This window comes from Artemia franciscana, chromosome 7, assembly GCF_032884065.1.
Source record: "Artemia franciscana chromosome 7, ASM3288406v1, whole genome shotgun sequence".
NCBI lineage: Eukaryota > Metazoa > Arthropoda > Branchiopoda > Anostraca > Artemiidae > Artemia > Artemia franciscana.
The window spans coordinates 23094937-23121832 of record NC_088869.1 but is presented as its reverse complement, the minus strand read 5'-3'; the positions used below and the strand labels follow the sequence as shown (position 1 = coordinate 23121832).

The following is a 26896-nucleotide window of genomic DNA, read 5'->3' as shown; positions in this document are numbered from 1 at the left end:
TACTACAAGTGTATTATCTATGCACTGTAAGTGCCAAAGTATTTGTCACACGGTGCCACAAGCCCATAATCGTCCATCCTAAAACGTTATCTTCCCTTGGGGAAGATATCCCAAAAAAACATTGGACTTCTTTCGTACTCCCCAAACCACTCTTTTCTCTCTCTGGGGAACTCTCTTACCTAGTGGAATAAATGATAGAGAAAGTCTATGAAGAAAAGTGAAACGAAATGTTACTATTTACAGATCAGCTCACAAAAACATACTGAACTGAAATAAAAGGAGCACTCTGACTCCTGTTTGGCGCGTGAAGCGCAATGGAGTACGGCTTAAAGTAATTTAGCCAATCATAAGCATCAAAGAGTGAAGCACGCGCGCACCTGGAAGCCCAAGTCAATGGCTTACGCTCTCCTTTACTACCCCACCGTTGTTAATCGTGAAACTCTGGTTTTTGACCAGCCAATGAGTCACCACCAGACTATTAATTTTTAAATTAGCTAATTAATGAGACTGCGAGAATTTAACAAGGAAAGGAAAAAGAAAGATTACATGGTATTTGAGAATAAACGGGGGAGGGGTTAAACACAGTCTCAAAGCGGGAATGAATTTAGCTTACAAAAAACGACATTCACTCTATATTTGGATATAATTTATTAATATTTTGGTCGAGGAGGTTTTCCTTTAAATATTTTCTTATGATCTCTCTCTTCCCCATTAGGGAAAGACCTGCTTTTCGTTTGGTTCTAGATAAATGGACGAAAATTACAATCCTTAGCAATTCTTCCTTCATCGTCCACAAATTTTGTCCTAGCCGTCTCCACTTTTCTCTATCGTAAACAATTATTTTGGAAAACAATGGACAAATTTTCATATGTCTTCCAAAGAACCCGGGTTTCAGAACCATACTTGACCGCTGTCAATATTGTAGCTACCAATATTCTAGTCTTGGTTCGCAGACTTACTTTCTTAATTTTCCAAGCTTTTTTCAACTATAAAAGACACCCTGGACCTTCTACTTTCTACATCTTTTGTGGCTGAAGGATCAGAAGCCTTTAACACTCCGAAAGATGAGCAGCGACAATGATAGTTCTTGCTTTAATACTTTCTGGTTTCTACTACCTTTTATTTTATGCAGATATCTGGATTTTACCAAGTTTCTTTCTTCTTTTTTTTTTACAAAAAGAAACAATTGACGTTTTTACCACTTGCAGTCTAGAGTTTTTGTCAACCTTGCAGAAATATATAGATAGCAGTGGAGTCAAATGTATACATAAATGAATAATATAGGACAAAAAACTGTTTTGATCAACTAATAAAAATGATATTACAAAACAAATCAAAAATAAATCTCGAATTCTGAAATTGGAAAAAAAACGAAAGACAAACAAGGAAATAAAAAAAAAGACTTACATGTCTAAAGTGCCAATGTTTGTTTTGCTTGGAGATAAAGAATATGAGTAAAGGCACTGAGAAGCCCAATATGTTTCGCCATCTACAGTAAAGCAACCTTTTACTAAGAGTAGGCCTGAAATAAACAAACGGGGGATTACACTACAATCTTTGCTAAAGAATTTCAATTCTGAAACATAATAATTCATCATTATGTAGTCTATACAATCAAAAGTAATCAGACTGATAGAACCGCAATATGATCGATGGTTGGTGATTTCCTTTTAGTCAGAATTTCTTCGCCATTTTTCTTTTTGTTTATAAATGTCATTCTTTTTTAAAATTTTGATTCTTCCAAAGTTTCCTTCCTTCTTTCGTCAATCATTGCACAATTTCCTTCTCGTCTATTTTCCACTTCTCGGCACTGATCAAATTTTATATTCCTAAAGGAATTAATGATAAAACATAACTGATGAAACCGAATTTTCAATATTTGCAGTTATTTTCAAGCTATTTTTATAAAGCTGTTTTTTATGCAATTATAGGAAGATTCGTTTTTAGAGTCTCTGAAGTACCAAAGACAGTAAAAATTACATTTGATTATTTGAGCAAGTCAAGTGGAACTATACATCTTAAAAATTAGGGAAAACCAGGAATTCAATTTTTGACGAAAACGACTTTTTGGTACTTAGTTTTGTAGTTTTTTTTGGCATTGGCAGGCGCCAAATCAAGCAGTTCATGGTAATGATCTACAAATAAGGAGCGACTTAAGATAATAATAACCAAAATTCTAAACAGTATGCAACCGGTAAGAACTAATTAATCAACGTAATTGGCTTTTTATGCTGATTAAAATATATAAATTCATTAAATTTAAAGTTTTTCTTATCAGAACCGGCGAGCCTGACAAAATTTTCAAAAAAATGGAGGAAACACACAAATGATCTTGACAATCAATGCTTGACAATGAATTAAAATAGAATAGTTGTAGGCATCAAGTCATGGCTAATTACAGAAAAAGCCATGACAAGTTAGGTTAGGACTATCATATCATCAAATTCAGCATATCGGAGAACTCTGTTGTAGAGGTTTCAAGCTCCTAAGTACAAAAATACAACATTTTGCTTTTTTTCGCAGAAGAACGAATATGGATGTGTGTTTATTAGGATGTTTTTATCACATCGATCCAAAAGTCCTAAAAATAGGGTAAGGAGAAAGTAAAATTCCAAGTACCATTTTTAGAGTCTCTAATAGCCAAGAAGATTGTGCCACAAGAGAGTGGCTTTTTTGCCATTTTGATGCATTAAATTGGGATTTTGCCACAAGGAGGACCAAGTTGCCAACGATTAAAAATTCTGAAACAGCCAACCAGTTTAAAAGTATTGAAAGCAATATAATGAGCTTTCCCGTTGTAGAGGAAGTAATGCCAAAAGGTGGTACATTCGTTCCTGAAGAGTCACGCAGTCCATAAAATTAAATGGTCGATATATACACTTAAATTAATGCTTTTATTTTACTAGGTTGATTTACTTGGTTTTTCATAGAATTATGTTCAGTGATAATTGCAAATAAGCTATTATGAAGGAGAGTGGTGGGTCATTGTGTAGGCGGGGATGGGGGAGAGATTACTCAAAGAGTACATCTCAATAATCAAATTATCTAAGTCTGAACACACCTTCAGATAAATATAGAAAGGGGGTGTGACTGGTGTAGGAATTAATGACTAATATCTCTTCATTTAGACTAAGCAATCCTTCTTGATTATCGGGAATGTTTTTTTCGTGAGTTCTTAAAAGTTTTCTTAAATTTTTCTTTAAAGTTTTGGGGGGTGAAAGCGTCCCTCCCATTGAGATAATATTTTCCATGTAGGATAAAAGATTACATTCACATGCCTACGAGCAAAGAGTTAGAAAAATGGGGATGGGGTATCATGAGCCCTTCCAGCGGATTTCTTCGAGGGGGGACAAGTGCTATCAGGGGCTTTGTTTTCAGAGATTGTATATGTTAATATTTATTATCCCCTGTTTCCATACAATGTTTAATGTCATTTTGATTCCCGGGGGCATTGCCCCCCTAATGACATACATGGAGAACAAATCTATAAAGCAGGTTTTTTTGAAGAATTCGTCTTTAAAACCTTTGAAATGAGACCCTATAAATTATGTTTGACGGCTCAAAGCCACACTCCTAATAAATATTGGAGGGGCACATTCATTTAGGGATAAATACCATTTTCGAAGCATTATTTTAAGATTATTAAACTTAAATGTGAAAAGGGTAGTTGAAGGAGGGAGAAGTGGCCCTCTTTCACATTCAAAAGAGCCTTGGGTCTAAGAGCTCATAGTAACGAACTCTAAGCAATCCTTGTCAATAGAAACTGAAAGTCCAAAAAGTTTTGATTGCAGCCAATGCAACTACAAAATATATTATTCATTTTGATTCTAAACATTCTAAACCTAAAAACAAGCTTTCTCAAATGAGAGTAAATAGCAACATTAAAACTTTCAAAGAACATAAGTTGCTCCATACAGCAGTGGAGTTGTCCCCTCTTCAACGACTCGCTCTTTACTCTAAAGTTTTATAGTGTTTCAAAAATAATTCTATTTCCAATTTAACGGCCCTTGTGTTTGAGCACTTTTCGTTAAAGGATTGTGACAAAGAGTTAAACTTTAGCATTAAGAGAAGGAGTTGAGGAGGGGGGGTCACCCTGATATAGAATAATTTCTCTTCGTTTTGAGCTATAATGACACTCTTAACTTTCGTTTGAGAAAACTAGTTTTTTTATTTAAAAAAAGAAAACATGGGTTAAATATAAGCAAAAATAACCAAAAGATAGACACCACCAAACAGCTGAAGAAGATGAGGTTTTCTTTTGAAAGCATAACTGTCACTGGAAATCAACAGATTGGTAGGTTTTACGGATTAAATTCGCTTTCAAATTTAAGTAATGAATTTCCTCTGATTTATATTCATGGTCAAAAGTGGCAACACTGACGACAATATGGTACTGCCCTAAAAACTTCATAATCTTGAAACGACTACAGAAAAAACTCAGAAAATAGCGCTTTTTACGCGTGAATTGATTTATCATCGGTTCAGGAGACAAAAAAAACCTGTTTTATTTTTATGTCCTTGATGCTTTAAGAACACATAATTTTATTTGAGCGAATCTTAACTAAACAGTTATTTTCTTGCATAATTGGCTTATTTTAGCATAAGTTTAACCAAGAATTCCGTATTTTAAACGGATTAAGTAAAACGGTAACTTTTAAGGAGTTTATTACGTGACAGTAAACTAGTCAGTAGCAATTTTAAGCCTAATCATGTGATGATTACTAGGCTAGCAGTCTCAAGGATCGAAAGTGGTTTGGGTAAATGACTTAATTTATGCAAAGTCTGTATACTGAACTATTATAGCATAAAGATTATTTGCCTAAGTATATGTATTACATTAAAATACTTTTTTTGCTAGTAAAATTAGCTTGTTTTATGAGGAAACTGAATTGTGATTTTATAACGAGTAAAATGATTATACTATCAGTTTAAGGACCTGGGACGATTTCAAAGAAGTTCCTAGCTTCATTTCATTATGCCACATTTTCATTATACGATACCATTTTTTTTTACAGTTCGTGATAACGAACTGTAAGTGAGGAGCGACTCCGCCCAATAGTAACTCAAAGCAAAAAAGAGAAGTCTGATAACAATTAATAAATTAAAAGAATTGGCTTTTTGTGCTGATTCCAAATATGTAAAATTCAATAGGTTTAATGTTACCCAACAATAGCTACGAGCCTGAGAATATTTGCTTGATTTTCGAAAAAGGGGGTAGACATCCCCAAAAATTCATGCGATCTTAATGAAAATCACAAGAATAGATTCCGCATATCAAAGAACCCTACTAGACGTTTCACACAAAATCTACAAAAATGTGAAATTTTGCACTTTTTCTCAAAAAAAAAGATTACGGATACGCATTTATTTATTGTTTCTTTTTCTCAGGGGTGACCGTATCAAACTAATGTTCCTAGAGGATCGGGAGAGGCTTATTCGAACGGAAATACAAATTCTAGTGCCCTTTTTCAGTGACCAAAAAGGTTGTGCCGGGGGATAGGGGCGTTTTCTGCCATTTTGTGGCATACAACTACGATTTTACCCCCAAGAAGGGCCAAAATTGCCATCGATTTGCAATTCTGAGATTGAAAAGCAATTATGAGTATCAAAAAGCTATATATTGAGGCCTCGTTTACAGAGAAAGTAATACCACATGGCGGCGTATTCCTTCCTGAAAAGTCACATAGTTTAGGTAATATAAGATAAACGGCAAATATGGACATCCTTTAGTTTAAAGCTTGATTTAACTAAATTAATACATTAGATTCTCCATGAACTTATGTTCAGTGATACATAACTGTGCAAGGTCTTATAAAGGATAGACGACGGGTCTGTGTGTAAAGATTGGGGGGGGGTATCTCATACCTAAAAGAGCGCAATTAAATGCCCGAATTATTTAACTACCTAAAAGCCTTCACATGCATATTGAAAATGGTGGGTGTGTGTGTGCGTGTGTACAATGGGTGGGTGTTCGTAAGAAATTCTTTCAATTAGATTCAGCATGAATATCACCCTGCAGTGCTGGAGGGTGATACCTCCCTTCTCATTACAGAAATATGTTTCTGACATTTAATTGAACGTTCCATTTAACTAATTTGATTTGCTTCACAATACAGTGTTGTATAAATTTATTATACATTGATATTATACTATTTTAAAAGAGTTCCAATGGATTATTGTGTATGTGGGGGGAGGGGTACATATACCTCGAAGAGTATACTTTAGTGCCCAAATTTTCTACGTCTCATTGAGCTTTTAGTTAAGTATAGTATAAGTTTTGCAAACTAAGTATTAGTATTCTTAGTCACAGCCTGTTATTTCGGTACATTTCAATCACAGGACAATTCTTCTACAATTAAAACTAATTTCACAGTTTTAGATTATTTTCTTTAACCTTCAATTTACCCTGACATCATAGCTCGATTCCCAAAAAAAGGGGAAAAAATTAAAACAATAAAAATGCAAAAATGAATACTGTATTAATATTCTACACCATACATTCTGCCTGCATTTTGGAAAATAGGTAGAATATTCCAAACTCCTTCTTTACTTGTCATACATTTATCTGTCATACTTTATTTTTTTAGTTTTGGGTGATAGTTTGATTAAACGATATATCGATGTTTTTGCTTTCGATACTCGATACTCGATATATGGATTTTGATATTTCTTATCATTTTTTTTTTTTTTTGCTCAGATTAACTTTAGTGTTTGGCAAAATTCAATAACAAAAATAGTATTTTGTACAATTTTTTTTCCAAAATTTTGAATAAATACAGAATGTCTTCTAGTATATGAACGAATATTACAAAAACCCTGATAATTACTCGGGCTCAGGATAAAGAAAAAAAAGCTACTGGCTATTTTTGACTATTCAAATCAGCAACACATCAATATTTTCCCCTGAGAATTCGCTCAGCCTTTCAGTGATTAAATAAATAAAAAGAAAATTCAACTGAAAGTAAGGAGCAACACTAAAACTAAAAAAAACTAAAAAATTTATATATATATATATATATATATATATATATATATATATATATATATATATATATATATATATATATATATATATATATATATATATATATGAAAGGAATAACACCTCCTCAATACCTTACTCTTCACGCAAAAGTTTTTTTCTGTATTTTAACAATCTCCTTACTCTAATTAGACGGATCTTGTGTTTCAGGAGTTGTTCTTTAATAGTTAGGACGAAAATTAAAAACTAGCGTAAAGAGCGAGGCATTGAGGAGGGAGATTTGCCTCATATACAGGATAATTTTTGTTCATTTTAAGTTTTAATATTACTCCTTAGATTTAGTTGAAAAAATTCATCTTTTTATTTAATTTCTTATCGTTTTTCAAATAATGCCAGGAAATCCACCTTTTTTTCCATGGAAAATTCCCCCCTAAGAAAATTCCTCCTTGGAAAGTGATTATGAAAATCGTTGAGGTTGATTTTAAGGAGGTGAAATTTGTTTTTCCATACAAATACGTATAAAATCAAAGTTGATATCTAGAATAGGGTAAAAGATCATGGTGATTTTGAAAATCAACTTTATTTTAACGTAAAACAAAAATTTATATTTTTTAGGTTGAGGTTGATTTTGAAGAGGTGAAATTAGTCTTTCCATGTAAAGGCGTACAACAACAAAATTGATGTCAAAAGTGAAGTCATATCATCATGGTGAATACGAGAATCACCTTTATTTGAATTTAAAATTAAAACTTTCATCTAAAGATTCCATCAGTTTCTTAATCTGGTAAGTTTAAAAAACCAACAATTGCAAAAAATGTTCCCTACTACCCTTTAAATGCATCGAGTATTCTATTAGTCTAGCACGTTAATTTTAGAGAAATTAAATCAGATTAGATTTAGCTATATTCTTTTTAGGTTGAACGACAAATATTGAGCAAGCTACTTTAAGCTTTAAATTGTCGATAAGAATTGTATCGTTTGTAAAGAAGAAATAGTGGAGGTGTCAGAAAGGGTCGTTTTAGGAGAGGTCTTACAGACATGCAAAGTATAGAGGAAAATCTGTCTCTGGCAGGAATCGCCAAGAAATTATCTTCTCTTAAACTATCACTTTCGAAAAGGTCGTGTAAGGCAAAACTTTGGATACAATATATAGAAATGATAGACATATTGAAGAAGTTTATCCAGACAGAGCTTACGGGGAACTGGAATCAGTTCATCTTCAGGCAATTGAAGCTATGTTGCCGTATTTCACAGCGTCCAGCCACTTCCTATATGCGAAGTCTGCCAGGGTGTACCTGCAAAATATGAAAGAGCTGGAAACTACCAATTCCAACGTGTTTAACAATTTTCAGAACGGGATATGTAATCCACAGATCCAAAAAAATTTGGGCGGGTCTGTCGGCAGATCTGGTCATTGAGCAGGTCCTTATGCGCTCGTTGAGAACTAACAGAGGCCTTATAAGGGGAAGTGGCATGAATGAGTTGCAGAGGCTGACTTGGTTAATTTAGGCACCAACTTGCAGTGTAATTAATTTGTCGACGCAAAATTTTGCCGAGGTCCAATACAAGACATGCGAACAGCACAAGGAGTTACAGAGTCGAGGATTGAGTGCGAAAACCACGACAATAACAAGCTTCTTTGCTTTCTAGTTGAGATTACCCCTTTCGCAGAATACTTGATCTTGCGAGCCATTGCTTCTGGAGTTAAGACTGATGAAAAAGTTAAAGTCGACACAGCTAGATCCGTCGGACAGGAAATCATGAATAGCATGCGGGGGAAAACATCAACACGTACACATTCAAGAAAACATCAGTGGCCGTAACACTTGCTAATAAGGCTGCACCAGTTATTCATGGATAGTCAGTTGCCGTTGATCCAGCATTGATGTTTCAACGGCTGGTGACAATTGCTGGAAATAGCAACGATAATTTGGAATCATACTCTAAGTATGAATTGTGTTCACCACCTTCGTCACTTTTTGAAGCAAATGGACTTCCACGATTAGCCAATAAGCCCACCTTCATCGATGCAATGTGGCGTCTAGTTAAAGAGCAGCAGCCAAAAACTGAAGATTTCGTATAAAGATTTAAGTGACAAGCATACAGTTCTCGATGGTGGGGCACTGCTTCAGCGAATCCTTTGGGGAAAAAATCTGCTTATGATAGTATCTCCCAGAAGTACGTTGACTACGTTGCACGGAAGGACGTCGGTGTTTTCAACGGATACAACCAAGCACCTTAAATCAAAGACATAACCCATTAGAGACGAAAAGGGGCACGATCATACCCGCAGATCAAATTAACAGGAATATGGTCTTTTCTACAAAGACAGAAGTGTTCCTAAGCAAATTCAAGAACAAGAAAGCAATCATAGCTTTGACCAGTGAGTACCTGACCAAAGCTGGGCGTCAGGTATACCAGGCAGAAGATGACACTGATCTTCTCATTTTACTAACTGTAGTTCGATCTGCTTCTTTTATGCCAACTGTCCTGGCTGGAGACGACAAAGATCTGCCTATACTCCTATGTTATGACGCAGAGACAGGTAGCCAAGAGATCTACTTTTACTCTGAGCCTCGAGCTAGAATCTCAAAGAATAGGATTTGGGATGTAAATGCAACGAAACCCAAACTTGGATCTCATATCTGTAGCACAGTCCTATATGTCCACGCCTTCCTTGGGCCTGGTTCAACTTCTCGTGTCTATGGCATTGGAAAGTCAGCAGGACTACAGCTTCTGATGAAAACGATGAGCTTTACGAATGCGCTAAAGCTTTTATCGACCCACTATCCACGAAGCACGTTTCAGCAGCTGGGGAGAAAGCAATGATGCTTTTATATAAGTGCCCAGGCTCAATTCCAACCCTCAATCAGTTGTGTCATCTCAAATTCATCAAGAAATTCAAAGCATCGGCTTCGTATGTTGAGTCTGAAGTTCTCTCTCCCACTAGTGATGATTGCAGCTTCCACTCATTTCGAGTTTATTAGCAAATTAGATCGTGGAAAACCGTGGGATGTAATCTCGACCCTACCCAGTTCGGTTGGTTAATTCAGAATGGACTATACTGTTCTATCTTTGGTGAACTCCCAGATGCCCCCAAATCTCCCCTTGCTGTTTTTCACTGTAACTGAAAAAATGACTGCTCAAATATGCGATGCAGCTGTAAAAAAAAATAGCATGGAATGCACCTAGGCTTGTGGAGCTTGCAAGGGAAAAAGTTGTACTAACTGTGTTACAACTGAGTTTCTCGGAGTTGATGATCTGGAAGATAACGAAGATCTGTGAATATTGATATTTCGATTTTTATAACATTTGTGCATTATATAACTGAAAAAGTTGAGACTGTTTTAGTTGTTAGTTAAAACATCGAATTGGGTGATAGTTGTCATTTTACATTTTAAAAGCGGTTACTTTCAGATTAAGCGTGGTTTAACACTGATGGAATATTTAAATGAAAGCTTTAATTTTACGTTCAAACAAAGTTAATTTCCATAATCACTGTGATATAGTACCCTACTCTAGATATCAATTTTGTTGTTGAACGTCTTTATATGTAAAACCGAATTTCATCTCCTCAAAGTCAACCTCAACCTCAAAAAACCTAATTTGTAGTTCAACGTAAATAAAAAGATGATTTTCATAGTCACCATGATATAATACCCTGTTCTAAACATTAATTTTGTTGTTGTGCGCCTTTACATGGAAGCAAGAATCAAAATTCCTTAAAATCAACCTCAATCTCAAAAAACCTAAGTTTCAATTTTACATTCAAGTAAAAGTGATTTTCATAGTCACTGTGATCTATTACACTATTCTAAACATCAATTTTGTTGTTGTACGGTTATATATGGAAACACGAAATTCACCCCCTTAAAACCGACTTCAACATAAAAAAAAAATTTATGAAACAACTAGATGAACAAGCTTTGCATATTCGGAATCAGCACATGTTGTTAAGCAGCATAATAAAAGAATTGTTTCTCTTGCAAGTTGTTCCCAGTCAAACCGTTTCCTTCATGGACTATATGACTATTTGTTTTATACAATCATTCTGGCAAAAAAACATAAAACAGAGCAAATCAACACGCCTCCGTGATCTTTCTTCTGGCAAAATTTACATAATTTCACATCTTTTCAGATGGAAGCTAGAATCCCTTACACTATGGTTCTCTGGTATGCCAAATCTGTAATTTTTATTAAGATGAACTGAATTTTTAAGGGCGTTCCCGGTCTTTCTAAAAAATCGTGCGAATTTTCTCAGGATCGTAGCTTTTGATGGGCACATAAAACTTGATGAATTTTATATATCAAGAGTTGCCATAAAAATCCAATTCAACTGATGTATCTGTTGTTTTAAAATTCCGTGTGCAACAGTTTTGGTTGCTATTTGGCCGGTTTGCTCCTTACTTACAGCATGTTACCACGAACTATTTGATTAGCTAATCAGGTGGAATTCACTCTCAGAGAGGACGTTGGTGGCGGGCATGGATAATAATTTCATGACAACTTTGTATAGGTGTTTCTGAGACCTAAATCACAAGACTTCGACGACTTCAGTGGATCAGTTTTTCTTGGAACTAAAGACTTCCTCTTCAAAACTAGAGAGCCGTGATAGATGCAGCTGCAGATGAAGCTTGTCTTCCATTGTCTACTGAAACTTAATCATGTGAACCCCACAAACTGGCTTGATTCTAAATTCTGCAATTGCATCTACTGATACATATTCCAGTAAGGCCTAATCCACGTATCCTGCTATTTTACTCTCAACTTGGAGAGGATCGTCAGGGGTAATATATAATTTCTATAAACACGGATTAAGGTATGTGGCAATCGTGAAGAGTGTGATCTGAACAAGGCCTATAAGCCTAGAAGGTATTTTGTCTAGCCAAGCCTTTTTGAGGTTCTCGGCAACATTTGAAAGCCCATCCTCACTAGACACATTTTGAGAACGGGCTATACAAACTTATGGGTAAATTTGCACATATTGTGTATCAGCATGTATGAGGCAGTACGCTATATAATTCTTCTTCTTCTTTTCGCAATAGATTATTCTTCTTCTCAGTCATTTGCGAAACAATTTTCTATGTTTTATCTTTTCTTTTGGACGTTCACTGGTATATAACAGAAAAAGCCAAAATAATATCGTTTCGATATTGATATTTAAGTTTCGATATTCGATATTTATGCGATATATCGATATCCAATATCGTCCAAAACTATCTTTTTTGGCTGCTCAGTTTTGCTGCGACTATATATGGGGGAGGGGGACTTTCCGGCCCAGAATTTACTGCGGGGGATATATTCCGGGAGAAGGGGATTTTCCCCGGGGAAGATTTTTTAGGGGAACTTTCACAGGCAGGCGGATTTTCCACGGTGAAGGGAGAATACCCCAGAAGGAATACGCCTAACTCCCTATCTACTATCTATTTTTACTTTGGTATTTAACCCAGTGTTGTAGGTGGAAATACTATAACACTATGGTATATACGCCTGTTAATCTAGGTTCTATCCTAAACATGTTCTTAAATAATGTAAAATGCTTACCTTTATGATGACGAGAGGTATATGCTTTCCATAAACTTGGCTTTTTCAGTCCCAGTTCATTTACTGTTGTTCCTTCTGTAAGACTCTAAAAGAATAAATAGTAATTCTTATATCTATCTATCTCTAAATTACAGCTCTTTCCTAAAGAAAACGCATGTAAAAACCACTGGACAATTTTTTAACTGAAAACTTTTGTATATGAATAACAGATTCCCCGCAATACTTAGTTAAACCTGGTATAGTTTGGCTCATTCCACAGTATTTTCTTTTTTTGTGACGAATAATTCTGTTAAGACACAACTGTGATAGAACATGAAAAAAAAAAAAAAAAAAAAAAAAAAAAAAAAACGAAAAATTATGCTCATAGAACAAACAAAAATAATTTTACGGCTTGTGCAAAGAACTCACTGAGTTGCAAGTAAATTTATGTGATTCTGGACATCTTAGATACTCTCAAAAGTCTTTTAAAGATTACACGCGTCCATTAAGCCTATGGACAACACATGATGATCCTAGTAACCCAAGTGAATGATTCCCCAAGGTCCAATCTGCATTTGACATCTCACGAAATAGCAGAAGAGCCTAAGATCTCAGTACATTCATCAAACAGATTCCTAAATAACAAGATTTGGGAATGTGCTATCATCAACTTTTTTTGCAATACACCCGTATCACATGCAAAAATGCCTACGCAAAATATTCAATCAAATTATTTATAACTCACCATCATGGCTGCAGCTGTAGATACATGCATACCCCAGCCCTCAGGGGATCATTCCCACGATGATGATGATTTTCCTAGTGCCTCCAAAGGAAATGGGGAATTGATTGTTCATAAGATCAGCATTGGAAAAAGGAGGACCTTCCCCAAGCACTAATGAAGATCATATTCCTGGGGAAGTTAGCAGAATATCAGGACTACATCCAAGTTTACACAGACAGAAACAAAATGCAGTTGTGCAGTAGTTATTCCCTCCCAGAGCCTGTCTCTTTCCTATCGTTTACCTCCCCCCCAACCTGACAATTTTCTCTGCAGAGCTTATGGCAATTAAGTTTTCACTTCAAGCCATATCAAGAAAACAGAGATCAAACATCAGAAGTATAGCGTCTGCACTGATTCGCTGTCAGCTCTGAATTACCTCTCACAACAGCAACATCAAGCAAGAAATGTTGCCATTGATATTGAAAATTCGGTTACACAACTTGCAAAAAAAGGGTATATCTGTTCTATTTATATGGGTTCCAGCATACTGTGGTATAACAGGAAGCGAATTAGCAGATCAGGCTGCAAAACAAGCCTCCCAACTGGGCCTGATTGCTCAAATCCCTATTACTGGTCCTGAATTTCTGTCTTCAATCAGTTTAAAAATTTTGGTAGAAGAAGAGGCTTGGCTCTATTCTTCCTATACTCAGCTCCTGGATCTCTATGATTATAAGCAGCCATCAAAAGAAATGTACCTCACATCTTGCATCCTTTCCACTTGCTTATTTCTGGTATCACCCCTATTACTGGTCCTGAATTTCTGTCTTCAATCAGTTTAAAAATTTTGGTAGAAGAAGAGGCTTGGCTCTATTCTTCCTATACTCAGCTCCTGGATCTCTATGATTATAAGCAGCCATCAAAAGAAATGTACCTCACATCTTGCATCCTTTCTACTTGCTTATTTCTGGTAACACCCCTATTACTGGTCCTGAATTTCTGTCTTCAATCAGTTTAAAAATTTTGGTAGAAGAAGAGGCTTGGCTCTATTCTTCCTATACTCAGCTCCTGGATCTCTATGATTATAAGCAGCCATCAAAAGAAATGTACCTCACATCTTGCATCCTTTCTACTTGCTTATTTCTGGTATCACCCCTATTACTGGTCCTGAATTTCTGTCTTCAATCAGTTTAAAAATTTTGGTAGAAGAAGAGGCTTGGCTCTATTCTTCCTATACTCAGCTCCTGGATCTCTATGATTATAAGCAGCCATCAAAAGAAATGTACCTCACATCTTGCATCCTTTCTACTTGCTTATTTCTGGTAACACCCCTATTACTGGTCCTGAATTTCTGTCTTCAATCAGTTTAAAAATTTTGGTAGAAGAAGAGGCTTGGCTCTATTCTTCCTATACTCAGCTCCTGGATCTCTATGATTATAAGCAGCCATCAAAAGAAATGTACCTCACATCTTGCATCCTTTCTACTTGCTTATTTCTGGTAACACCCCTATTACTGGTCCTGAATTTCTGTCTTCAATCAGTTTAAAAATTTTGGTAGAAGAAGAGGCTTGGCTCTATTCTTCCTATACTCAGCTCCTGGATCTCTATGATTATAAGCAGCCATCAAAAGAAATGTACCTCACATCTTGCATCCTTTCTACTTGCTTATTTCTGGTATCACCCCTATTACTGGTCCTGAATTTCTGTCTTCAATCAGTTTAAAAATTTTGGTAGAAGAAGAGGCTTGGCTCTATTCTTCCTATACTCAGCTCCTGGATCTCTATGATTATAAGCAGCCATCAAAAGAAATGTACCTCACATCTTGCATCCTTTCTACTTGCTTATTTCTGGTAACACCCCTATTACTGGTCCTGAATTTCTGTCTTCAATCAGTTTAAAAATTTTGGTAGAAGAAGAGGCTTGGCTCTATTCTTCCTATACTCAGCTCCTGGATCTTTATGATTACAAGCAGCCATCAAAAGAAATGTACCTCACATCTTGCATCCTTTCTACTTGCTTATTTCTGGTATCACCCCTATTACTGGTCCTGAATTTCTGTCTTCAATCAGTTTAAAAATTTTGGTAGAAGAAGAGGCTTGGCTCTATTCTTCCTATACTCAGCTCCTGGATCTCTATGATTATAAGCAGCCATCAAAAGAAATGTACCTCACATCTTGCATCCTTTCTACTTGCTTATTTCTGGTAACACCCCTATTACTGGTCCTGAATTTCTGTCTTCAATCAGTTTAAAAATTTTGGTAGAAGAAGAGGCTTGGCTCTATTCTTCCTATACTCAGCTCCTGGATCTCTATGATTATAAGCAGCCATCAAAAGAAATGTACCTCACATCTTGCATCCTTTCTACTTGCTTATTTCTGGTATCACCCCTATTACTGGTCCTGAATTTCTGTCTTCAATCAGTTTAAAAATTTTGGTAGAAGAAGAAGCTTGGCTCTATTCTTTCTATACTCAGCTCCTGGATCTCTATGATTATAAGCAGCCATCTAAAGAAATGTACCTCACATCTTGCATCCTTTCTACTTGCTTATTTCTGGTATCACCCCTATTACTGGTCCTGAATTTCTGTCTTCAATCAGTTTAAAAATTTCGGTAGAAGAAGAGGCTTGGCTCTATTCTTCCTATACTCAGCTCCTGGATCTCTATGATTATAAGCAGCCATCAAAAGAAATGTACCTCACATCTTGCATCCTTTCTACTTGCTTATTTCTGGTATCACCCCTATTACTGGTCCTGAATTTCTGTCTTCAATCAGTTTAAAAATTTTGGTAGAAGAAGAGGCTTGGCTCTATTCTTCCTATACTCAGCTCCTGGATCTCTATGATTATAAGCAGCCATCAAAAGAAATGTACCTCACATCTTGCATCCTTTCTACTTGCTTATTTCTGGTATCACCCCTATTACTGGTCCTGAATTTCTGTCTTCAATCAGTTTAAAAATTTTGGTAGAAAAAGAGGCTTGGCTCTATTCTTCCTATACTCAGCTCCTGGATCTCTATGATTATAAGCAGCCATCAAAAGAAATGTACCTCACATCTTGCATTCTTTCTACTTGCTTATTTCTGGTATCACCCCTATTACTGGTCCTGAATTTCTGTCTTCAATCAGTTTAAAAATTTTGGTAGAAGAAGAGGCTTGGCTCTATTCTTTCTATACTCAGCTCCTGGATCTCTATGATTATAAGCAGCCATCAAAAGAAATGTACCTCACATCTTGCATCCTTTCTACTTGCTTATTTCTGGTATCACCCCTATTACTGGTCCTGAATTTCTGTCTTCAATCAGTTTAAAAATTTTGGTAGAAGAAGAGGCTTGGCTCTATTCTTCCTATACTCAGCTCCTGGATCTCTATGATTATAAGCAGCCATCAAAAGAAATGTACCTCACATCTTGCATCCTTTCTACTTGCTTATTTCTGGTAACACCCCTATTACTGGTCCTGAATTTCTGTCTTAAATCAGTTTAAAAATTTTGGTAGAAGAAGAGGCTTGGCTCTATTCTTCCTATACTCAGCTCCTGGATCTCTATGATTATAAGCAGCCATCAAAAGAAATGTACCTCACATCTTGCATCCTTTCTACTTGCTTATTTCTGGTATCACCCCTATTACTGGTCCTGAATTTCTGTCTTCAATCAGTTTAAAAATTTTGGTAGAAGAAGAGGCTTGGCTCTATTCTTCCTATACTCAGCTCCTGGATCTCTATGATTATAAGCAGTCATCGAAAGAAATGTACCTCACATCTTGCATCCTTTCTACTTGCTTATTTCTGGTAACACCCCTATTACTGGTCCTGAATTTCTGTCTTCAATCAGTTTAAAAATTTTGGTAGAAGAAGAGGCTTGGCTCCATTCTTCTCATATCCAGCTCCTGGATCCCTATGATTATAAGCAGCCATCAAAATAAATGAACCTCACATCTTGCATCCTTTCTAATTGCCTATTTCTTCTTAGATGTGGCCAAGCAAAGACAAAATCAACCCTATTCCAGTGGAAAATGGCCCCATCCCCCAACTGCGACACATGTTGAGTGTATGAAGACATACCTCACATCATCTTTAACTGTAGAAAATATAAAAAAGAGAGGGAAGTACTAAGAAATTGCTCTGAGAAGGCATTTAAAACATTCACAATGCGTTCTGTTCTGGGACACCACACGTCTCCTCCTTGGGCTAAATGACTAAGCACAAACATTTTAGGTAGATTTGTTAAGACTACTGGTTTAGTTCATTACCTTTAAGTTGTTTTTTTTTTCACCTATATAATAGTTGATTTTAGAGTTATCCTATTTATTATTTTAGATATATTTGATCTGGTTAAATTTTTATATTTGGTTGTATGAGACAGGTTTTAATGTGTAAAATCGTATCATTTATTATAATTGTGCTGTATGTGTATTTTAATTGCTGTATGACAATGCATATTTGCAGTATTTTGTTTCTTGCTTCTCAACGCAGGCAGTTACTGCAGGTGAATAACCTCCCTCCATTAGTAAGTTAAGTGATACATGTTCTGGTCCAGTGAATATTGACTGAAGTGAGACCGAAGCAAGCTAGTGATTACAGAAGGCACAGAATATTTGAGTAATACGAACGCATATGACCTCTTAGTCAAACGCGTCAAACTCAAAACAACAACAACTAACAGAGGTTTATTGAAAATAAAATCGAGACACATAGGTACACTTTGACTTGTGGTGGTATAGTGAAAATTAATTAACGACTTATCTACTGAATTTCGAATTACATAGGCAATTTTCGGGTCACTTTGACTTCCAGAGGTAAAATATAACCGCAAAATTCTTTCGAGTTATGCATGTTTTTCTATAACTTAGACAGGTTTTTATAAGACGATTGAAAATAATTCGGTATATTGAAGATTTCGAGTTATCGAGGTTCGAGTTATTGATAGCCGACTATATATATAGATTTATACTAGACCAAAGAGCTTGCAAGGTAGATGGCCTTTATTGTGACAGAAAAGTTTAAACCAGAGATTCCATTTGCAGCTTCCCGTCCATGCACAGAGTCCATCCAAAGTTTGGAATAAAATTTTAATACCTAGCGCTAAAATCCTTGCTCTCAGTTATAATTTCTTAGAGCATTCACAACACATCTACAATTCACCTGTGTTCAAAACTATTAGTGGCATCCTGTACCCAGGCCACTCAGCACATCCCCAGGTGACGGTTAGGGTAACACCCTACATATATATAGGGTGCTTCCATAGGAGGCTCGGACCAAGGGGGACCTTGTCCCAAGGGTCCTCGAAGGGGGGGGGGGGCATAAATATAGGCAGAGGAGGAAGAAGGTCCCCCAAATGTACTCTCAGTAGGGCCAAGCAGCATATGGACACGTCCTGTGAGTGACAAATTTCTCCCTTCAATGGGTAAAATTGCACAGTGATACAGAACACCATTGTGGGAGGATCCTCTATAAGATGACAACTACAGTAGGGCACAAGATCCAATAGCCTCTGCAAAGGGCTGCTCGAACTTAAAATTCGATTATTAGACTCGTTTCCAAAAGAGTATTTTACCTTGTTTTTCTGACCTTAGCTTTTTTAAGAAGACTTGAGTTATGCTGATCATGAAGAAATAATGCCCATAACTGTTGCATTTTCTTGGGACAGCCGCTAATGCATCTAGCCAGGTTTACTTGCCCCCTCCTCCCTAGGTTTCGAAAAATACTGTTTTTGGGGTAAGTTCATTAAAAAAAATGGAATAAAATAGCAATTTCCAAAATGTATGTCTTTTTACAATCTATTCACATATCCCTTGATGAAGAAAAGTTCTACTTAACTTTTCAACCCTTACTCAGAGATACTGTATTCTGTTGAATTTGCAATGAGCACATTTTAACTCTCAATCAACTATCTCTCTACTCAAATATACCTGAACTCTAGCCTTTTTTCATAAAACAAAATTTCAGAAGGGGGTCATTTTTAAATTAGGGACAAAACAAAAGAAAAAGAACAGAGCAAAAGCAGGAAAAGTGAATTTTAGAATCTAATCTTTTGTAGGAGTTCAAACCTTAAAAGAAATTTATTTTTCTAACTTTTTCTTTGTTTGCCAGAATATAAGATGGCATTATTTCTTGAAAACAATTTCCCTGAAGTCTCCCATTCTTCAGCAATGCATTAAAATAAACATATTAAAATGAATGATAAAGAGTATATTTAAGTCTTAGTGTTCACTTATAGTATCAAAGACCATTAACACTCCCAGAACTTTCAGTCCATTTACAGTCTTTCACAACAAAGAGTCAACCCTCAGTAAGTAATTTTGTGGCTTTCCTGGGGAAGTTAGTAAATATATTCTTAATAATATTTGATTTCATACCTGAAGGTGATCATTAATTGATGTGTCTACCAGTAATTCTAGCAAGTCAAAGGGATATTTAGACTTTTCTTTATATTCCTGTGTAGAGAGCTTCCTTACATTCTTAAACTTCAATTTGAAATTGTCATCCATAGATCTAAAACCAGAGAATTCACATTAGAATAGAATAGAATATATTTATTCACTACAATAGCCGGAGCTAGCATTAGCATGTCATGACAAAAATAATTTATGCCTTAAAAACACTCACAGGAAAATTTAAACAAACATTATATTAATCAAACACATATTAATCAAACATTAAATATTAGACGTGTCAATATTATTAAAATGACGGGTAAAATATGGGACAAATGATTTATGATATCTCCCAGTACTATAGGCTGAGCAAGTCAGAAACTGTGGACAGTTCTTTTTTATTTGTCAGAGTCTAGTAACTGGTCCTTCAGTTGGGAAGCTCTCAAGGTTGGGTAGTAGACGACAATGAGTTGGGGAATTCAAACAATTTAGTCCAAATCTATATGTTAGGCCATGTCTACGACTATCAAGTGAGTCCAAATTGAGTTGTTTCAGTGCATCCTCGTAAGTTGAGTAGTTTTGTCCAAATATAATTTTCACAGCTCTTTTTTGTATCGTCTCAAGTCTATCTGTTTGATCTTTTGTTAATCCTGGATGCCAAGCAGGGCATGCATACTCATGAGAAGGTCTACCATAGCTGCAGTATACAGACTTTAAAACCTCAGTTGGTGTACCAAATCTTTTTAGGTTTGAAAATGAATGTAAAAGCAAGGCGCTTTTTTAGTCAGATAGTCAACGTTCGAGTTGCATCTTAAATCATCGTCCAAAAGTATCCCAAGTATTTTAACAGTTTTCTTTGTTGGCAGTATGGAATTATGAGAAGAGTGGCTGTTACCCTTTAGGAAGGAAAACGTCATATTAGAGCTCTTAGTTTCACTGACCGTCAGTTTTACCTTTCTTAATTCAGCTTTTAGATCATGATAGATTTCGATCAAGTCAGACTGTTCAGTAGTCGGAGGGCTTAGTCGCAATGATAAAACAGTTAAATCATCAGCAAAATTTAAAACGCTCACAAATTGTTTTTAAAATACGGTTAAAAACAATAAGAAAAGAAAGCGGGCCTAATTTAGTCCCTTGTGGCGAACTACAAAAAATATTTACAAATTCAGATGGCTCATGATCAGAGAGATGGACACGCTGAGAACTTTCAAAAAGAAAACTAGCGAGCATTCGTACAACAAATGGATGGGCACCCATTGCCTTTACTTCTTCCACAACTACATTATGATCAAGACTATCAAAAGCCTTAACTATGTATGCAAATAATGGATCAACATCGGCCCCATTATTTTCTAAGTGCTTAAGGATAGTATTCAGCAATGCAACCAAATAATGAACAGTAATTTGCCTGGATCTAAATCCAAATTGTTGGGAATCAATATTATCATTTATGTCATCAAATAAACAATCGAAAATAAAACTTTCAAATACTTTTCAGAGAGCTGGTGTTTTCGAAATGGGCCTCATATCGGTAATATCTTTAGGTGCCTTGCATTTGGGGATTGGCGTTACATACGCCTGTTTAAAAATACATGGGAAAACGCCATCAATAGAACATAGGTTAAAAATTGCCGTTAAATGAGTATATAAAATATCAGCATACTCAATAATCAATTTAATCGGTATCTCACTAGGATAACTGAATTTAAAGAATCAAGTACCTTCAACTTTTTAGCAACTAAACAAATCTCTAGTATAGGGATATTTGAAACTGAATCATTCGGTGGTAATTTTCTTAGTTGCAGATGAATTTCACAAAATGATGCAAAAAAGTCATTCATTTCACTAGGTAACAGGGGTTTACCATTGACGTCTCTTACTTCAACTCTGGTTACTTTTTTGCCAATAATGTTCTGAACTAAATCATGGAACTTCCTTGGGTTGGATTTATATATTTTGCTTATTATTTTAGACCCATACTGCTTACGTGTACATCTTATTTTATATACAATTAAATTTCTTACTCTTTTGAAATCTTTTACGAGTCCAGTTGAATGCAGTTCGTTTCTCACTTTTATCTTATTCCGAATCTCTTGAGTAATCCATGGTTAATCATTAGATTTCACATATTTTTTTGTGGGAAAATTTCACAGTATTTTTCTAACAGTTCCCTTACAGAATAAACTTGCCATTTTGTCACCGTCAGAGAGTGAAAGAGTATCACGCCAGTCACGATCTGTGAGCCATTTCTTGTAGAGGTTTACTAATTCAGGTGTGAAAGGCCTGTACACCACACTATTTATTTGTCTATTTGGGATAAAAATGATTGGATGTCCAAGCAACACACAGGTGATCACTCAAACCTAATGGGGGTAAAGTAACTGGAGTATTATAATATTCAGGACAGTTGCTAAAAATGAGATCCAACATATGGTTACCTCTTGTGGGCACATTGACAACCTGCTTAAGTGATAGTGAATTACTTAGCCATTTGGCATCTAATTCATTAAAGTCACCACACATTATGATACCAGCATTAGGATACAAGGATCGTACATTATTAGTGCAATTCTGTAAGTAATTCACAAGGTCTCTACGATAGGGGCCACAGGGCGGATAGTAAACAACACATATCAGTGATGCCACTTCCTTGGGAAGCTTCTTAGGCCTGTACTACAACCCAAATACTTCAAAACCATACTTATTTGGTATACTACTGAAAGTGAGAACTCGATTTCTTATAAACAATCAACAAATAATACCAACACCACCACCAATTGTTACTGTAATATCATCGGGTGTCATTTTAGGTTTGAAATAGGTATCATATCCCTCAAATGCGACAACACCTTCAGTCGGGGACCATGATTCACAGATACAAGCAATATCAACCAGTTCATTCTTCAAGCAAAGTTCAACCTCTTCTAATTTGTTCATAAGTGACCAGATATTTGATAATAGTATTTTCGGAAATACATAGGGATGAAAGAAGGGCTTTACACTGCAGCCTCGAATCTCCTTGCCAGCACATTGAATAGGCAATGCATAGAGCACCCCCCAAAAAAGTCCCCCGGACCCTACCCCATGTACTACAGAAAACGTTCAATCTCTTGGTTGGTCAAATCAACTTTCTCAAAGCTCACATGAGGGGTCATTGAATAATACAATGGTAGAAGTGGGGGCGTATGTCATTATACAGGATGATTATTAAACTGAATTTCAAGAGGTCCTATCAAGAAGCTCCAAAAAAAGGAAAAAAATCTCCCCGATCAAAAATAATACCCCTCTCCATGATCCAGCATTCCCCTCACAAAACCTTGGAATATACTTCAAAAACACTCCAGATACCCCCCTTGAGATAAAAAAGATAGCTCTCTTGAGGGTTGCAATCTTTAAAGTGTTAAAATCAATGTTCTCATTAAACATTAACCGTAATGGATCTCTGCTAATAGCCCTCCAAGATTCTAAATCAGAAGATGCATTACGGAATTCAAAATCTCTTCTTAACATACCAATAAAATCTGTTCTCTGGACCCCAAACCAAAACCCAACTAAAATAGTAGTGTACAACATCTCTCCAGAAATTCCTATTCAGGATCTAAAAGAAGGGCTCTCTGACAGAACTGGTAACCCAATCCCAGAAGCTGATGTAACCCAATTGGGTAAACCAGATGGCAATGGCCAAAAGTTAATTAAGTCTTTCTTATTCACACTAAGAGAAGAAAATAATAACCTGGATCAGGTATTCCTTTTTGGACAAAGGAAACCCTACAAGCAAAAACCTATCCAATGCCGAAAATGTTTAAAACTAGGACACACGAAAAACACATGCAGTGAAACATTACATGAATGCAATTCTTGTAAAAGCTCCCACCCCACTGGAATGACAAATTGTAAAAACAATCAGTTAAAAATGTATCAACTGCAACGGTCCCCACGATTCTACAAGAAAAACTTTATGCCCTATATATAAAAAATGAGCACTAACACTCCAAATAGCAACAGAAAAAAAAAAATACCTTACCCATTGTGTGCAGCAATGGAAGCAAATCTAGCTAAATCACGGCTGACCGAAAACTCTACGAAACAACCCTACCCTCTCACCCACAGACTAACCATTCTACGAAAAGCATCAAGCACCCCCCAATAAGACTCCTTCCTCGAAACAACCCAGCTCACACTCCTATAAGAGAGATTCACCCTGGACAAACCATATAGCCTCTGCAAGCAATGATAGAAGATCAGAATGGCCACCTCTCCCAAGTAGAGATGAATCAGAAGTATTATCGGGAATTAATCAAATTATCAACAAAAAGTCAGATGAAAATCCAAATGAAATAACTCCTAACATGTCCATTTCTATATTAAATTCTAATGTAGTACAGTCAATGAGCCTACAACAACCACAAAAAGTAAAAATCATAAGCGAATTGGCAAGATTGTACCTACCCAATCACATGCATATCCAAGCAAAAAAAGATCTTGCTCTACTCCTAGCAAAGCTCAACATTGATACACAGAAATATGAAAATTAAAACAACAAAGCAGCATATCTCAATACTTCAGTGGAATGTAAGATCACTTTCAGAAAATAAGTTACATGAACTTTTATCTTTTATGAATAATAATTCCATTGATATTGTTTGCCTTCAGGAAACGCATTTGACTAAAAACCAACAAACAAAGTCTCCAGGATATACAATCCTGAGAAAGGATAGGTCTTCATAGAGAAAAGGAGGTGGCGTAGCTATAATTTTAAATAATAATATTAAATTTTTGGGGTATTAATTTCCCAGATTTCTCAAATGATGTTGATGTTATTGATGTTCAATGTCTAGATAAATAATACAAAAACATACATATTAAGCCTTTATAACCCTAATAGCCAGACTACAGATGCCATGGATTTTTTCACTTATATAACTAATTCTAATGTGTTAAAAACATAATCATCTGCGGGGATTTTAATGCCCAAAGTCTTCTGTGGGGGGACAAGCCAGCAACTAAGCTGGTAAGCTTATTGAAAGATTGACTTCAAATAATGTCGATTTAGCAATTGCTACCCCTCCTAATCTAAATACATATTTTAACCCCAAAAGTGGGAAATACTCAACTATTGACCTCCTAATTGTGTCAATAAATATACTGAATAAAATTTATATAAAGAAAATTGAAAATTTATACACTGACCATTTTGCAATAGTATCCTCTTTAAATGAACCAGCTAAAATTCCCCCACATATCCCTAAATATGTCAACACTAAAGCAAATTGGACCATATTTAGAAAGAAGCTTAATGATGAAATTCTATGTCACCCAGAATTCACATACCTCAGTTGTAACAGCGGACACACATGCCGAAGTTATGACATCTATACTAACAAATACAGCCAATCATGCTATACCCAAAACATCACCTAGGAAAACAATCCCTAAACACACCCCTAAAGCATGGTGGACAAAAGATTGCCAAATTATTTGGAGAATAAAAAATGCAACTAGGAGAACATACCTAAAAAACCATCCCCTACTACATATTTAAGTAAATTACAAGCAGGGGCTAATCTTAAGAGAACAATAATTAATGCTAAATATAATTATTGGAATAATTTTGCAAACAGTCTTTCAAGAGAAACATGTGAGCCAATCATACATAAACTTATAAGCAAAATATGTGGGAAAAAACATCCCCCAGCCCACTTCTGTATGAACTAATACATTAGAATACTCCCTATAACAATGACATTGAAAAGACAAAATTATTTACTACCCTTTTCTCAAAAAAGCTAACACCTAAAAATGAAAATTTCACTACTCAAATCTTGACAAATCCAATTTACCAGCTCCGACCAGAAACAGAGTATATAAACCGCCCCTTCTCAATACATGAATTGAATAATGCAATATAACATATCAAGGCCAATGCTACAAGTAGCTATGATAATATACACCCTACACGGATAAAGAATCTTACCCCTTTGTATAAGCAGGAGCTCCTAAATTGCTATAGCCTTGCAGGCTACATCCACATTCCCTAATATCTGGATATGTTCATCTATCCTACCAATTTTAAATAAAAATAAACATAAACATGACCCCGAGTCATACAGACCTATAATGATTACTCCACAATCCCATTAGACTCCGACTCCCCTGGTCAGCCTTCTTAGCTATCCCTACTTACTCTCCAATCCATGCTGTTACAGAAAGGTTTCGCAAAAGTTTTATACCCTTTATTCTGGAACACCTTAATAAATAATTCGTGATTATGTACTTGCCAAATTCCCATTTCCTCTATTGCCGATTTTATTCTTTTTTTATTTACTGCAATGTTTTTGTAATTTAATCGTTAAGTTTACTGATTTGCCCTTTATCTTTGATGATTTTGCTTTTTAATTACTTTTAATTTTAAGTGACTGACTTAATGTACTGTTTTGAATTTTTTTTTTCTTAGTTTTTACTGACATATAAAGCGAATTCGGCTCTATAGAGCTTGTGATAGTCTTTTGAAAATAAATATTATCTTATCTTATCTATCCTGTGCTGGGAAAAGTAATAGAGAAAATGATTTACCATCGGCTGTTATGGTTTGTTGAGAAGAATAATCTGATACCACATTCTCAAACTGGCTTCAGGAAAAACCACTGCTCAACAGATACTTTCATATTGTTAACATATGCAATAAATGAATCCCTATCAAAAAATAATGTCCTAACATCTGCATTCCAAGACTTTGAAGGAGCATATGACAATGTTGACTACCAGATTCTTTTAGTTAAACTTGCAAATCTTGGACTACCCCCCCCCCCCCCAAACTTGTATCCTTCATAGAATCTTTCATAGAAAACTGAAGTTTCATTTTTTGTGTAGGTTCAGCCTCTTCACCCAAAACTTCAACAACCAAAGGCCTTCCACAGGGTGCAGTCCTGAAATGCCTCCTCTTTCCCCTATTTCTCTGGGACATGAACCTCCCACATACCAATCTACAGTATGCTGATGATCTGGTATTATGGGCAACCGGCAACACCTTTGAGATTGCACATTCAAAGTTGCAGAATGCACTTTTCCAATTTGAAAAGTTTTCTCATAAGTTCAATTTACCTATTGCACCCACCAAGTCCAAAATTATCCAATTCCACCATAAGTAAAATAATCCTAATGCAAGGCTAACACTAAATGGAATACTTATTCTAGAAGACAATCAAATTAATTATCTAGGCCTCATACTTGACCAAAAACTAAACTTCCACCTTCACATCACAAACACAATAAAAAAAATGCTATAGAAAACAAGAATAG

The 26896-nt window shown here is 35.7% G+C and overlaps 1 protein-coding gene across 10 annotated transcripts in view; it reads right to left on the bottom strand.

Moving 5' to 3' along the window:
* The window catches only part of LOC136029010 (nucleic acid dioxygenase ALKBH1-like), a 92811-nt gene that overhangs the window by 20179 nt on the left and 45736 nt on the right, over positions 1-26896 (bottom strand). For 9 of the 10 annotated variants that reach the window (XM_065707024.1, XM_065707023.1, XM_065707030.1 and 6 more), the window contains exons 2-4: positions 19580-19715; positions 12527-12611; positions 1408-1522 (exon numbers count right to left, since the gene is read on the bottom strand). In XM_065707024.1, coding sequence (XP_065563096.1) covers positions 1408-1522; positions 12527-12611; positions 19580-19711 — 332 coding nt within the window. In that variant the 5' untranslated portion in view covers positions 19712-19715. The remainder of the gene's footprint in view (positions 1-1407; positions 1523-12526; positions 12612-19579; positions 19716-26896) is intronic. The other variant, XM_065707026.1, reaches the window with a different exon arrangement.